This window comes from Marmota monax, unplaced genomic scaffold (genome assembly GCF_021218885.2).
Source record: "Marmota monax isolate L192 unplaced genomic scaffold, Marmota_monax_Labrador192_F-V1.1 WCK01_AAM20220418_F8-fsc00048, whole genome shotgun sequence".
In the NCBI taxonomy this organism is placed as follows: Eukaryota; Metazoa; Chordata; class Mammalia; order Rodentia; family Sciuridae; genus Marmota; species Marmota monax.
The window spans coordinates 12,972,966-12,988,138 of NW_026694895.1; the positions used below are offsets into that span (position 1 = coordinate 12,972,966).

General features: G+C 43.8%; 1 protein-coding gene and 1 long non-coding RNA gene across 4 annotated transcripts in view; one reads left to right on the forward strand and one right to left on the reverse strand.

Moving 5' to 3' along the window:
* Window positions 1-7,748: 7,748 nt before the first annotated feature.
* Window positions 7,749-9,715, reverse strand: LOC131423503 (uncharacterized). 2 transcript variants are annotated; one of them, XR_009225163.1, is made up of 3 exons: window positions 9,584-9,715; window positions 7,979-8,291; window positions 7,749-7,874 (listed from the first exon to the last, which is right to left on the reverse strand). It is a non-coding gene; the product is annotated as an uncharacterized LOC131423503 (long non-coding RNA). The 2 variants fall into 2 exon arrangements; XR_009225164.1 differs by having other exon boundaries at window positions 7,979-8,129; window positions 9,584-9,714.
* The window catches only part of Zeb2 (zinc finger E-box binding homeobox 2), a 131,353-nt gene continuing 124,193 nt past the window's right edge, over window positions 8,014-15,173 (forward strand). The window contains exons 1-2 of one of the 2 annotated variants that reach the window (XM_046426855.2): window positions 8,014-8,149; window positions 10,730-10,871. In XM_046426855.2, coding sequence (XP_046282811.1) covers window positions 10,799-10,871 — 73 coding nt within the window. In that variant the 5' untranslated portion in view covers window positions 8,014-8,149; window positions 10,730-10,798. Of the gene's footprint in view, window positions 8,150-9,749; window positions 9,865-10,729; window positions 10,872-15,173 lie in introns of those variants that run through there. The other variant, XM_046426856.2, reaches the window with a different exon arrangement.

A 15,173-nucleotide genomic window follows, 5' to 3' on the forward strand; every position in this document is an offset into this window, starting at 1 on the left:
TATGGACCCAGTTGTAACTCCTTTAGATCTGCTATCAGAGTTAAATGATATGTGAATAGATTTGGCATTGTGCCAAGCTTAAGGAAGCAATTTTTCCCTTAGCTATTATAATTTTATAGTTGTAATTACCCTGGGAATAATGATAATTTTTGAAAGTAAGGTTTTTATATTTAAGTACCTGAAAGAACCTTGAGGGGCTGGAGCTGTAGCTCATGGCAGAGGACTTGCCTATCACACATAAGGCACTGGCTTCCATCCTTAGCACCACATAAAAATAAACAAATAAAATAAAGACACTCTGTTCATTTACAATTAAAAAAAAAAAGAAGAAAGGAAGGAAGAAAGAAAGAAAAAACCTTGCTCTGCCCCTCCCACAGAGTCACCCTTAGAATGGTGTAAAGTTAGACCTGGGTACAGTACAAAGTTTATAATTTTGACCTTTTAACAAAATAAGCATTGTTTTTTAAGACTTTGAAGCAGTATGAGGTTATTTTGAGATGATCAGATGACCGGTAGGTGCAAACCATTTCCAGGAAAAAAGAAAAAGGTACAGGTCACTCTGGATCCCTGAAGGTAATATCCAAATGGCCTTTACAATAGTTTTGACCTGCAAGAAACATGGAATGAATCATTTGAGAAAAGGAACAATTAGGGAATCCTTAAAGAACAACAAACAGATGTAGGTATTTTTGAGGAGTCTTATTAAAAAAGAAGAAGAAAAGCCATTAGTATTAAGATTAAATATCACAATAGTTTTTTCCTCCTAGCATTTGCAATGATTTTCCAGCTTTGCATCAAAAAGAAAATCTGGCTTTGTGGACATTTAAGAGATTAGGGAATTTCATTTTCCACTTAATAAACTGATTTTCTTCTCCACTATAGGTACTTGAAATTAGCACAAACCCCAGGGTAGCTACAATTCCAAAAGGGAATGTTCAGTTCATTATGAATGGTCTTAAAGCAAGTAGTACTCTGACAGCCAAAGTCCTGGTCTCCAAGTTTGTAAGTTTGTCCCTTTTTCTTTTTCCCCATAAGTCTTACTCAATACTGCTTTTAAGCTTTTGCATATTTAACCCTTACACTCAAAGACAATATATGAATAAAAACACGGGAAACTTCAAGTTTATACATTTGGACTAAATTCCTTTTCCAAAGAACATAGTGTTTATAACCAAATTGTGACCATATTGATACAATAAATTAACTGCTGAGCTGACAAAAAAAAAATGCCATATTTATTTTTATTGATGTGGCTAAGCATCCTTTAAACATTTTCTAAAAATCATAAACCAGCCATAAATCCTATAGTGTTTTCCACGTTCTTTTTTCACTTAAGTGCACAAAACTCATTTTTTTAATTAAAAAAAAAATGGATGATACTGCAAAGGTAAATGTTCCTAATAGTCAGAATTAATTTATATAGTCTTAAGATCTGTATGTTCATGTTATTTATTCAATCTTTCATTAAAATGACAAACCATAATATAGTAAAATTTCTTGTATATCTTCATTAAATTCTTAATAAAACCCTACGGATTAGGCACTGTTAGTGCATCCATATTGTAGATAAAGAAACAATCTTAGAGTAAATTCCCTGTGATCACACAGGTAATAATCCATAGGGCTAGTATTCAAAAGAGATACTTTGTACTTGAACTGGTAAAAGGAATATAAAAAGATCAGGGACATGCTTGCCTAATCATTTTGAAATAATTTAAATCATCCCATTAATAAATAAAAGATGAAAAATTATCCCAAACATCAGGCCTATATTATTTGTCAGTTATCTCTATTTTCCAATTTTGGTTTGTAAGAATATGAGATAAGCAGAAAGTTCAACGACCAAACTCCAGTAAGAAAGTATGGTGCATAATTACTGCAAATAACTGGATTTGGGGAGATGAGTTACTTGATGATACACAGGGCATTTTTTTTCCTAAATAATTGTAGTTCTGCCACATGTTTATATGTGAGTGCTACATAGTTTACAAATTGTTAAGAACTTTTATAGAAATCTAGAAAGAATATTACAACTCAATAAACTTTTACAAGTGTAGAAGAGAAATTTTACATTAAAATGTTATTTTTTTGTCCTGAGAGGATGAATTAAAAACACACACACACACACACACTTAAAATCAAGCATTAGATATGCAAATATGTGTTCAGATCAGAGATACCAAAATTATTCAAATGATTAATTATTCATCATAAAATGTCAATTAATAATTATGAAGCTTAAAAGGCATCTTTCTAATGCATCTTTATTTTTCTTGGCCTAAAAAGGACTTAATATACATGTTAAATTGACTTCTAACAAGTTTTTAAAATTCTACAAAGTAAACAAATGTAAACAAGTGCAAAGTCCAAAATTTAATAAGGGAACTACAAATGTGCTCTCAAAGTGTAAGAAACAACAATAATTATAATAATAATGAAAATAAAAAAACATAGCCACATTCATGATATCTGAAGCCTCATTTTCACTCACCTGCTAACTAATTTACAAGCTAACCAAGAAAAATAATACAAATACTCAAGATGTGGGTTTGCTTAACAATGTATAAAAAACATAACATGATGTTTCTATATGAATTGATCAGTCTTTGCAGAGAGGCAAAGGGTAGTACTTTGGAAGTAATTTTTTTTTTTTTTTTTTTTTTTTTTTTTACAGTTACCAAATAGTAGTCATCGAAAGAAAAAGTAGAGTTTAAGTTTCTTAAAATCATCTGTTATACTTTCTGGCGTCTGTTAACTCTTATTAAAATATCACTATAAAAAAGAAAATATTACACATAGCTTCGATTCTAAAGAATCATCCTATGCCAAGAATTGATCATGTTCTCCAGGAAGATTAACTCTTTAAAAAAAAAACAATTATCAGTCTGAGCTGATATGATAAAACAGAATAATAAGCCATTATGATCACTGAGGTGTTGATTTATTTTTATTATTATTTTACTTTTCACTGACACCTGGCGAACTTGTAGTCTCTGAGACCCCGGGAGTTATTTTAGTCAGGTGTCCCTGCCCTCCTGCTGGTAGATTAATTGCATATTAAACTTTATGTTTTCAAAACGAAATGATAAATCTGGACACATAAAGGAGACACACACACACACAAAAAGAATCACAGCGAGGAAGAAGAGGGAATGTTAAGAAAACAAGGGATTACAAAAGGGATATAAAAAGAAAAAAGAGAATGTAGGAAATGCAGTTGGGAAAGCATTTCAAGAAAATACGGATAAAGGGCAGGGTGGGCAGAAAGGAGGGCAAGAGGGAGGAAGGGAGAGAGGGAGATTTTGGTTTTCAATTCCCTGGCGATGCTGCTGGCGTCCGCACCCACAAGCCCCAGCCTTCCAAGTTGAGGCGAAAGCCACCTCCTTGGGCCTTCGTCGCCTCCAACTTACTCCAAGTTTTCTGGTGACTCCCACAGGGCCCCTTTCCGCCACCCCCCTCCCCCTTAGTGAGATTGACAGTCGCGTGGAGGAGGCTTTTCCAGGCACAGCCTTTCTCATGATAATCAGCCCCCAGCATCACCTCCCGGCCGCTGCTGCTCCTTCTCGGAGCGCAGCTCGCGGACCCCGGGGACCGGAAACAGGGCGGCGGGCGGGGAGCAGGCGAGCGAGCCAGGTCAGCTGACCGGGCGGCAGGGCGGGGGTCGTGGGGTTCCAGGGCGGGGACGGGTCTGGGGGAGGGAGAGAGGGAGGGCTGGAGAGGGCCGAACCCCCCCACCCCAGCCCAGCCAACGTGCTCCGCAGCCTGTGCAAACGGGCCTCTCCCAGCGATCAGATGGAGGGACCGAAACTCGGGGCGGGGGAGGGGGACAGAGCGCGCCGAGAATTGGGGACAACAAGCAGACCTGTTTTGCATCAATAAATTAAGATGCTCATTTGGTCCCGAAGTTTGCTGGTTCCTGTCAGTGTAGACGTTGGCAAAAAAAAAAAAAAAAAAAAAAAAACAGAAGCTGAGATTTAACCTTTACTTCGAAAAATAAAATAAAATAAACCCCTCAGCTGGCCACCCTGCTGAGGCCAGGTGACGTGCGAGATTCCACAGCCCGCGGGCCTCGCAGCAGGGATGTTAGGGACAGTCTGAGGTTCTCTGGTTCTCTTTGGTTTTGTTTGAAAGAGCTTCTCAACAGAGATGCTCCCGATCTATTTTTTTTTTCCTTCTTCTTTTTTAATAGATTTTCCCCCTCCTATCCTAGTCTCAACTCCGAATGGATTGGATTGGAGTTTGCACGTGAGAAAACCGTTTGGTTTGTTTAGACCCCTGCAATCCCTCACCCCCTCCCCACACACTCAATCCAGGGGTCCCCCTTATCACCCTTTGCTTGCAACTCTCAAAGAAGTTGCCCACCTCCTGGGTAACAACACGGGGTCGAGATAATTCCTCTAGATGAAGATCAATTTCGTTCCAAAACGAGAAAGGATTCCTTTTTTTATTTTCTCCACATGGTACAAAATAAACAGAATTTGCTTTTTAAAAAATTCATTAGCTGTGGCCAAATACGAATTCCTTCTACAGACTGTGTGTTCAAGGGCAGAAACGTTGTACCTCGTCGGGCATCTGGGCCGGCAAGAAGAATGAGGGGTGGAGGGGGAGGTTGTGAAAGTTGAGGAAATTGACAGACTGAGAGGTGAAAGGGGGGACAGCCACCAGGTTCTGGCTTCAGGGAATTGGAAAACAACAGTGCATCCTTCTCATTCTCTGCCTGGGTGGAGGGAATCCTGAAGAAAGCAGTTTGTTCTACCCAAGGAAACACTAAAGAATTATTTTCCCCCTCCAATGTCGATTGCAATATTACTTCACATTTGCATGTATCTGCTGTCTTAATCCCCTTCATCTGCGCTAATCTCGAAGTGGATTATTAATGGGGAAAACAGACCGGTAAGGAGCGATTCATTTGCAAGACTTGTTTTGCTGTGTTAGGAGCTGAAAGCTAGCAACCCCTAGTCCTCTTTCGACTTTTCCCTGTGTCCTGCGTTCCTGTATCCCTCTGATCCCACGATCTCCTTTGTCCCGACCTGGCCTTCGAACTGAAGGAGTAATCCGAACAAATTTATATTCCGGCTTCCTCTGATCCCACTGCCTATGCGTCGGTTGGAATACTTTCTGCCAGATACTTGGGAAGGGGCGTGCCAGTCAGCAGCAATGAGCAACCTAGCCCAGCGCTCAGCCCTGGCGGAGACCTTTCCCGTACCACCATCCATGATCCACCTTGTGGGAATTCCCCCCATCCCGACCCCCATTTCTCTTTTTACTCCATTTCAAATACTTGCATGTCAGAACTTCTAGTGCTGAATGGTGGGTGCTGCTTGCTTGCCACATGAACGATTACTGAGTCCAGGGTAATCAGATGATTAGGTGTTTTTAGTGGAAATACTTAATAGCCTTTTTCTTAAAAGTCAGATCCTAAGTAACAAGACATTTAATATACATAATAAAGACAAGAGTTTCTTTTTCTTTTTTTTTTTTTTTTTTTTTTTTTTTTAGCTATTAGATTAGATCCTTTGACCTATGGTTATGCCTGTGACTGTGTCTGGGTTGTAAGCCTTCTTTGGCTACCTAGGCTCCTGGAGAGCAGTATTGCCTGAAATCACTCCATGCAATGGGCTCCTTCTTTCCCCAGAATGGGAGAGGGATGACTGAAAGGCAAACTTCTATAGAAAGCTGAACTCCAATTTTTTAAAAAAGAAAAAAGGAGGAGGAAGAAAAATGATAGTGATAAATCTCAAATGAGGAACTTGATAAATCATAGTATAGCTGTATAATAGTAAGAGCAATGTAAAGTATAATACTAAGAATGTATCTGATCCATGGTAGAAATCTTTAATTTTTCTTTATTAATATTTTTTTTAGACTGAAGACCTCAGGTGCCTATAGATCTTCGGTACTTTATCTGTCACAGGGTAAGGAAGAGATTAATTTATCCAACAATTCTCCTTGTGATAAACCCCACTCAAATTAGGAAAGAGGTGAATATGGAACCAACTGTGAAAACCTACTTTCTTACATCCTAAAACAAGATCTGTCTTCATGCTGGGTGGCTATTACCCCCTCTCAGAAAAATAAACATACAAAATACAAAGACGTGTACCTCTGGGAGTGTGGATATGGCAACCTATGTGGTGGCTTTTCCCTCCTTTGAATGCAATTGCCAATGACTCTTGCATTCAAAGTCTTGCTTTAGGCACATATTCAAAGCACAGTTCAAAGCAGTTTATCTTAATATAAGTAAAAGCCTAGTGTTGGATCAGGGTATTATTTGTTTCAGATTTCATCAGACTGAAAACGTGGAAATGCAACATATTTTACAGTATTAAAACAGAAAAAAAATTGGTGTAAAGCAGCTCACAGGTCCTCTTCACACCTCCACCTTTACCTTCCAAAGGAGCCCAAAGGTTGTGGGACTGGAGGTTTATTTGTGCTCTAAACTTTGAAGTACTTTCACTCTTTAAAAAACAAACAAAAAAAACTCATAGTATTTTAAGAAATTGAGACTGAACCATCAGAGGCTAAGAGATTTCTTCCTTTTCCGATAAATGCCTGTGCTCAGCATCCTCAAATTTGACTGTCTTTATTTACTTCTATATTAGTTCCAATTATGTGCAGTGTAAACCAGCTTTTTGATTAACAAAACAGCAGAGCATTGGTTAAGAACACTTAAACTTCAAAAAAAAAAAAAAAATCCCCTGGGAAGTGGGCTCTGAATTGGTTAATAATGTGCAGTACTTGCTAAATTGCTGACTTCCAGATGTGGAAAATATCTTTCTTGTTTAGGACCTATGTAACCTGATTGGATTACGACAGAAGCGTCACGTTGGAAGCTTTTGAGTGATTATTTAATTAACCATACAGTAGAAAGCTGTATTCTCCAGGAAATCCCTTCCATATTTGCATAACCAATCCCTTCAGAGCAAAGGTGGAGTCTTTTCTTTTTAATTTTACTTTAATTGCAATATCAAAAAACATATACTCCAAAACTTAGACCCCATGCCGTTTAATATCGCGCTCTCCCTTCCCTGCTAAGTTCCTCTGTGGCCTTTCTCCTTTTACCTCCTGTCTCCCTGTGCACAGTCCCTCACTTTGTAGTGAGGTCTCGGTGAGATCTAGAGAGATCCAAACACTGGTCAACCCAGCATCCTATGTTAATTTACTTAGAAACCCTTTATTAAAATGTCAAAGTACTTTATGATATCGGGATACAGTGCACAAATTCATCACACACATGCTCGCCCGCGCGCGCGCACACACACACACACACACACACACACAAACACGCCCTGAGATGCAGTTCAAATGAAGCTCCCCCCCCCACCCCCGTTCTCGCATCTAAAAAATAAAATAAAATAAAATAAGAGGGGAAAAGCAAAGAATTTAGTTTTAGAAACCGGGCCGAGATAGCCACATAACTTGGTGTGCATCTCAAATCTGGTCTTTAGAGGTATCTGTATAAAAGGCGATCTGGATTGAGAACCCGGGGATCTTTCCCTTTAACTTTCGCCCCTTGGAGTTCTCCAGTTCTGTGAATGGTGTGCACCGTTTTCCGCCCTGTACTCTGTAGGATTTAGTGATGAGGATAATGATGCCAAAGGCTTGACGGGGGGGGGGGGGGGGGGGGGCGTGGAGAAGGGAGGGAGGGAGGGAGAGAGGCTAGAGGGAGGGAGAGAGAGGAAGGGAGGGAGGTGGAATTTCATTTCTTCCACTATAAGCGTTTGCGGAGACTTCAAGGTATAATCTATCCCAGATCCTTTCCCAGAGAGAAACTTGGCGATCACGTTTTCACATGATGCTCACGCTCAGGGCGCTTCAATTATCCCTCCCCACAAAGATAGGTGGCGCGTGTTTCAGGGTCTGTCCTCTCTCTCCTACAGAAAAGAAAAAGAAAAAAATGTCATTAGAAGAGGCGTAACACGTCAGTCCGTCCCCAGGTTTGTGTTTCCTGGAGTGGCCGAAAGAGATCAGTTCTAACCTGCTCCGCAGGAATAACGGTCCTGCCTCCCGACACTCTTGGCGAGGTTTTGTACAGTTTGCTCCGGGAGCTGTTTCTTCGCTTCCACCTTTTTCTCCCCCACACTTCGCGGCTTCTTCATGCTTTTTCTTCTCACCATTTCTGGCCAAAACTACAAACAAGACTTCGCAGGTAGGTTTTTCCCCGCCTTTTAAAAACCTTTTATCCTTTTTTCTTTTTTCTTTTTTTTTTTTTTGGTGTGTTCGTCCCCCATCCTCTTTTTAAAATTTTCTCATTTTGAGTGAAGACGAGAGTCTGAAGTGAGAAGGGGTGCCTGTGGGTAGGAATTTCAGGTGGGCTTAGCTCCTTTATGGCATGCTTTTCCCAAGAGTGGCTTCTTTGCTTTCTCTTGGTCTTTCGCACACTGTCCTTCTTTTTATCTTCTTTCCTCCCCCAAATATTTTCCCCTGTACCTGTCCATTCAGGTAATAAAAGGTGCCTTTTGCTACCCAGCCTAGGAAAAGTTTTATTGAGAACTATGTGGATGGAATAAAAGCTCATCAAGGGGAGAGGTGCTGCTCTAATTTCACATCTAATTCCAATTCATTATATTCAGCAATTAAAACTTGGCAAATACCTGTTAATAATTATAAAACTTAATCGATACAGACCTACTAAAGTCGGGGACAAGTCTTTCTCTTAGACATGGCAGTCCATCTTCTCCCACCGGAGAAGGCTGTTTTCTAAGCAGAAAGTTGACTGTTTTTGTCTGCTTAGCGAGTTTCATTTCTTTATTTCATTCTTTGTGTGTGTGTATGTGTGTGTGTGTGTGTGTGTGTGAAGTAACACCTCACTTCTGTGATTATAAATAAAGAAGTGAAAGTCCTCATGGAACTTGAGTCGTTTACCAAAGTAGTCTGTGTGTGGGGGGGTCACTACAGCTGGGAAGAAAACTACTGTCAGGATATCAGTGTTTAAAATTAAGATAACTTTTGAAATTGTATTTTAAATGGCATAGTAACATAGACATAGATTTAATAGACTCATGCACACACATATTCCATTCCTTACTTAGGCACTGAAAAGTCAAGAGAAATAAATAGCAGGAGTTCCCAGAAACAGTGGTTAACCCGCTAACATAAATATGTTTATCTCCCACCTATTATATACTTTTAAATGCTCCCCCTACAATGATGAGGGCAAGATTACTTACTCCAGAGTGAGGATTAATAGTCAGAGATAAAGTTTACAGCACAAATGCCCTCTTCTCCCCCCACACACAAACACCACACACACACACACACACACACACACACAAACTAATAAAACTAGCAACTTTATTAAACATACTTATATGCAATCATGTGTAAGTCTCACCATGAATAAGACAGGCCAGCTGTTTCATCCTAGACACTTGTGTGACCATTTCTTTATTTTAGGATTTCCCCTAACAATTTAAATTAATAGAACAGGCAAAAAAATGATAAAAATGAGTCAAACTTAAAAGTCTTATACTGTGTGTGCTTAGGTAAATTTAAGGTGCTTTCTAAAACATCCACTTCCCCTTCTCTGCTCAAACCCCCACCCCCCACCCTTCTTAGCAAATGTGTGGAAACTGATACTCACTTTCCAGGTTTTCTGCAAAGCTTCTAGCACAGGAGACAATAGGTGCGGGGCGTGGGACTGAGAGTTCTCGGCAGCAGAGAAAGGGTTAATGGCCCTTGTGTTACAGTTTGCATCTGTTACATCTTTTATAGCCCCCTGTTTAAACTAATCCTGGAGGCACAGCATCTTCCCAACCTCCACTGAGTTTCAGGATTCTACTCTCCTGCCTGCCTCCGATGTTCCCCTTCTCCAAGTTTTGACAGTTTCAGCTGAAAAAATGCAGCGCCTCTCTCGATTTTTAGGTACAAAAGTTTCGAAGCCAGAAAGGATACAATCATTTAGTAGAGCTTAAAAGTATTGCCGTAGCGGTTGGACTTTCTCTTTCCTTTCTTGAGGGGGAAAAGAAATCTACTGGAACTATTTAAGAGAACCAGTGTGGTGGGGGAGCATGTGTGTGAGTGAGATGGGGGTAAATACTTAAGTAAATATTATCAAAGTGGTGGTGGTGGGGGCTGTGTCCAAAGAGGCTTATAATTATATTTCTTATTGCCGCATAAAATGGGAAATCTTAATTTGGGGGCGAAGGGTGGGGGGGGAGAAAAGAGTGCCTCTATAAACTCCAAAAGGGGAGGGGAGGGGGCGCGGGGTGAGTGGGCTTCCTATAATTACTATTATCAATTTACCAGAGTGTGCTTCATCCAGAGGCTGTTTCGCGTTGTTTGTTTGTTTCTTTCCTCTTGGGAATGGGGGGTGCGGGGGAGATGAGAAAAGATGAGAGCGAAAGGAAGCCTCGCCTCACCCCAAGTTCCCGAGCCGGGCTGAGGACTTTTCGGAGGAAAGGGTCCGCCTAGCCCTGAGTCAAGCAGTCTTACTGTACCGCCGTGTGCATTCCCTCATACGGTCAGGAGTTATGACTCATTTTGAAGATGTAATTCTTGTCTCTCTGATCCCCTCGCTAGTGCAACACACCAAACAGTAACAAACACAAAGCGCCTCAGGGCCAAGGCTGGGGGTGGGGGGCGGGGAGGGGGCCGTTGAAGTTTCGCTTTGGCGTTGGGGGGCTCGGATGGGTGCTCACCGGGGCCCTGGCCCGGCTCCCCTGGGCCGCCCGCGCGCGTTTCAATGGGCGCGGGCGATGCCCACATTGTCGCTGTGTTTGGTTGCTAGATCGAGCCTGCGTGCTGCCGAAGCAGGGCGCCGAGTCCATGCGAACTGCCATCTGATCCGCTCTTATCAATGAAGCAGCCGATCATGGCGGATGGCCCCCGGTGCAAGAGGCGCAAACAAGCCAATCCCAGGAGGAAAAACGGTAAGAAGCGGCCCGAACCAAACTTTTCCGGGCCACTCCGCGGCTCGAAACCCAGGGAGAAGGGGGGGAAAGGGAAAAGGAACCGAGGCGGCGGCGGCGGCGCCCGGGGCTCGCGGGCGAGCCTCCCTCCGCGGCCGGCGCCGGAGCCCGGCGCGCGCGGCGTCTGGACTTGGGGGGAGTTGGGGAAGTGCCGGGCAAAGTGAGGGTCGGGCACCGGGAGGCTCCAAGCTCAGGGGTCTGGCAGGGGCCCGTGCCCCCAGCCCCACTAGCCCCTCGCGCCCCAGCCTCCGCCCTCCTTCGCCTCCGCCTCCCGCTCGGTTAGCTCCCGGCCCGCCGGGTCCCTGGCCCGGCAGCTGGAGCGTCCGGCGCGGTCAGGGTGGGGGTTTGGGCGCCAGGTCATGCAAGATCCTGGGGCGGAGGTGAGGGTGGCAGAGGGACTGGGAGGACGGGAGAGGGGACCCGGGGATGTGCTTCAGCAATGCTTAAAGTTTCTTGCCAGAGTCGCCGGGCCGCCTCTCCGAGCGCCAAGTAACGGTCCGCGAGCAGCCCGGCCCGGCCGGGCGCGCCGGGACTCCAGGGTGGGAGGGACTCGGCCGCCCCGCTCGGGATCCGGTGGGGTCGGTGCAGACTAGGGGACCAGTGGCTCCTCTGCCATAGGCTCTGGCCCCCACGCCGGGGGATGAAGGAGTCTCGGGGCTCAGCGAGACTTTACCAGGCAGTTTCTACATGGTCAGGAGGAGCCCGTTATCCAGGCTGAGTCAGAAAAGAGGAAGGAGTAGGGGGTGCGAGGAGACACACAGACCAGAGGTGAGAGTTTAAAGGGAGGGGGTGACAGATTAGTAGGTCCATCTTGGAGAGAGGCTAAGAAAGAAAGGGGGAGTGGGGGAGGGAAGAGAGAGTGAAACGCGGGGGGGGGGGAGAGAAGGAGAGAGAGAGAGACCCCCTAGGTATTACCCCCAAACAAAATCGTGGGAATAAAAGAGAAAAGTGATTGGCAAGTGCGCGGAAGGCGCCTGGGGGAGGGGAGAGGACTGGGGACTAGAGGGGGTGCCGGCGGGAGCTGACGGAGGATACTGAGTTTAAAAAGAAAAGAAAAGAAAAAAAAAAAAAAAAAACCCAACCCCTCAAAACAAACAAGCTAACCAGCGCCAGCCCAGACTCGGAAAGGAAACTTCTCGCTCCCTTCGCTCTCAGCCAGATCAACCGGCGCTGGGCCGCGTAGACGCTCCCGAATTGGGCGCGGGTCGTAACGCCTGTCCGGCCACCCGCAACCCCAGCCCGCGCCTTGCCGGGACCGCCAGGACCCACTTAGAGGAACTTTCCTCTAGAGAAGACAATTGTGCGCGCCCCTGGCCTGTCCCAATGCTGCGCGGCGCGGAGAGGGGGCAGCTGGGGGCGCAGTGTGGGGTGCTAGAGGAGGAAAAAACACAAAGACGAGAGAATTTTGATTAGAGACAAATGATGTTTCTCTCTCTCTCTCTCTCTCTCTCTCTCTCTCTCTCTCTCTCTCTCGTGTGTGTGTGTGTGTGTGTGTGTGTGTGTCTTTTGCTTGTTGTGGTGGAGGTGTCGAGCCATATGGGGGAGTGATAGAGGAATTTTAGTCAGAAACTGTTCGTTACGTTACCCTGCCTTTCCTCTTTGTACTGTCTTTGATCTATTTGCTTGGCTTAGTATTACAAAAAACAAGTACAATAATATATTCGAAGCTGTTTCCCCAACATTCAGTTCAGGCTGCCTCTTTTTAAGTGTGTGTGTATGTGTGTGTATTTTAATTTAATCTTTTCTTCACTCTGGTGCCTGGCATTATTTAAGGTGGTCCTTACACAGGAGACTTCCCCTTCTCCATCTCTGGGTAATTTAGTAGACACTAAAATTACACCTAATGTCCCCCTCTCCTCTCTTGTGTTTCCTCTGTTCCTTTTATTAAATGTTGGTTATTGATTTTCTAAAATCAATGTCTGTTGTGGGGCTTTTTTCCCCCTCTTACAAGTATCTAAAGCACGTTGCTGATCAACTGGATAACAAAAGCTTTGTGTCAAGGAGGCTTTTTTTTTCTTATGTTAAATAGTCTTTTTTTTGAGAGAGAGAGAGACAGAGGAGAGAGAGAGAGAGAGAGAGAGAGAGAGAGAGAGAGAGAGAGAGAGAGAGAGAGAGGGAGGAATGAGATTTAAAGCAAGGCTCCCAGAAGTGTTCTTTTGCAAGGAAGACTATTTAAAGTGTTTGTTTCTTCTTGCCTTCCTCCTTCCAACCCTTTCAGGATTTTGCCACCGGTGACCAGCCTTGCCCCAGCAGTGAGGTCAGGCCACAACCCAGTTCTGTGAAAAGAGTGGGATCCTGGCTTCCTGGGAACCCCTGGGGTGCTAGCTGAGAGGGAGTCCCTGGGGCGGGGCGGGAGTTGCAGGTGGAATGGAGCACCAGGAGGGTGCACAGTCATGACATGGCAACCATTTCCCCTACGCCTAGCCACCAATTTGGAAGAAGCCTCCGCACTCCGAAGTGGAAAGTTGAATTGCACATTTTAAGGCATTTAGCTCAGACCCTGCACACTTAACATCAAATCTTTCTATTGCTTACAGCTTCTGTAACTTTGACTGTTACCTGTCCTTTTTTTCCCCAAATAATCTGTGAGAAAACATGCTGTAAATTGGTTGCTTGTCAATGTTTTCAGTTGGGTTTAATCTGACTGAGCAATGTCCTGGTTTTGAGAAGCAGGTAGAAGAGCCCCCCTTCCCCGTTTTTCATTTTCTTTCTCATCAAACACGTATCCAATGCCTTTTCCTTTGGGAATTGCCAGGATTTATCTGAACTGAGTGGATTTTTCTTCTTTCCTGGATTCATGGAAAAGATGTCACTTTTCAGCTTGTGTCTTTGCTGATAACACTAAATATGATGATGCTTATCAACATCATATAGAAATTCCTGGAAAGGAATAATGGCAATAATAATCATAGAAATAGAAGCTGCAAGAAAAATAAAAAGATGGACATCCAAGAACCTAGAATGGCACTTTATATAATTTTAATGAAGTCAACAGTGAATATATATGGACTAAGGCATCAAGGAGATAAAATGTGTAAAGCAGTGGGTATTTTTGAGAGGCTGGTCAAGATCGTTGGTTAGAAGACAATGAAGTGTACAATTATTAAACAGCAAAGGAGAAAAAAAGCAGTTTGAGGAAAATAAATGTACAAAGACAGAAACAAGAATCTATAACCCAACCTTCCAGATTTTCAGGCTAGCAAGATGCCTGGCAAAGACAGTGCCAGGGCCACGCTAACACAGAGCCGACAGTCAGTCCTCTTTCCCCCACATGGAAAGGAGGAACCACCTTCCCAGAAACTAAGATGTGCTGGAGGAAAGGGAGAGTGGGGCGAGGGGGAAGGAGGCAAAAATTGAGCTCCCCGCAGACAAGAATGTGTGTCGTTTCAAGAAAGTTCAGTCAGATGATCCTCAGTCGCCTGACTCACTTTGTAACACTTTCACTAAAGCTGGAGGGGAGGGGGAAAACCCAGCCCCCCTTTTTATTCCCCTGATTATACCCCCACTATCTCCAGGTAGCCTTGGAGTCAGGAATGAGCACTAGGAACAGGAGATACCCGGTTGCTGCCTGCCATTGGCGCAGCCCGAGTGTGACTTGCAAAGTTTGTTGCTTTTGCCACTGGTTCGGGCAGCAGGTCCTGGGATGCTCCAGCTTCCCTCCTGCCTCCTGCAGAGCCTGGGAAGAGGGGCCTGCCTCCCCAGCCTCTTGCCTTCCAGCATCAGCCTCTGAAAAATCTATCACACACTTGCACTGTATAACAAAATATCAAATCTGGAAACTGCTTATTTCAGAGAAGGGATTGAAGTTGTCTTTTAAGGGAAAACTGAATTAGAAGAAAAGGGAAATGGAAGAAGGAAAGAAAAAAGTTACATTTGATTTTTCTCCAAAGTTTCTGCTAATGGATTGGGGACTATGTAGGGAAGTGTAGAACCTTTTCCAAACACCTTTAGTCTCTGATTTTCAGGTGGTAGAGAGAAGGAATCCAGTTGAATGTTGTCAGAACTTTAGATCCTACAAGAGAAACAATCAGACAAGCAGACATGTTTAAAATAAACCCTCGCTTCTTACTACCTCCTTAAAGGGAGTGGAGGTGCTGGTAGTGATGCTTAGAGGGAATAAGAGACAGAAAAGTTGTCCCCATTTCAGAGATGCCTAAATGGAAAGAAAAGGAAATACAGTCTACCCCTTCTTCTTCTGAATGAGACTCCCAGCTCTCCTCCTGAGAGAAGTTGGAGTGGACATCAGAGACTAGAGCAGTACAC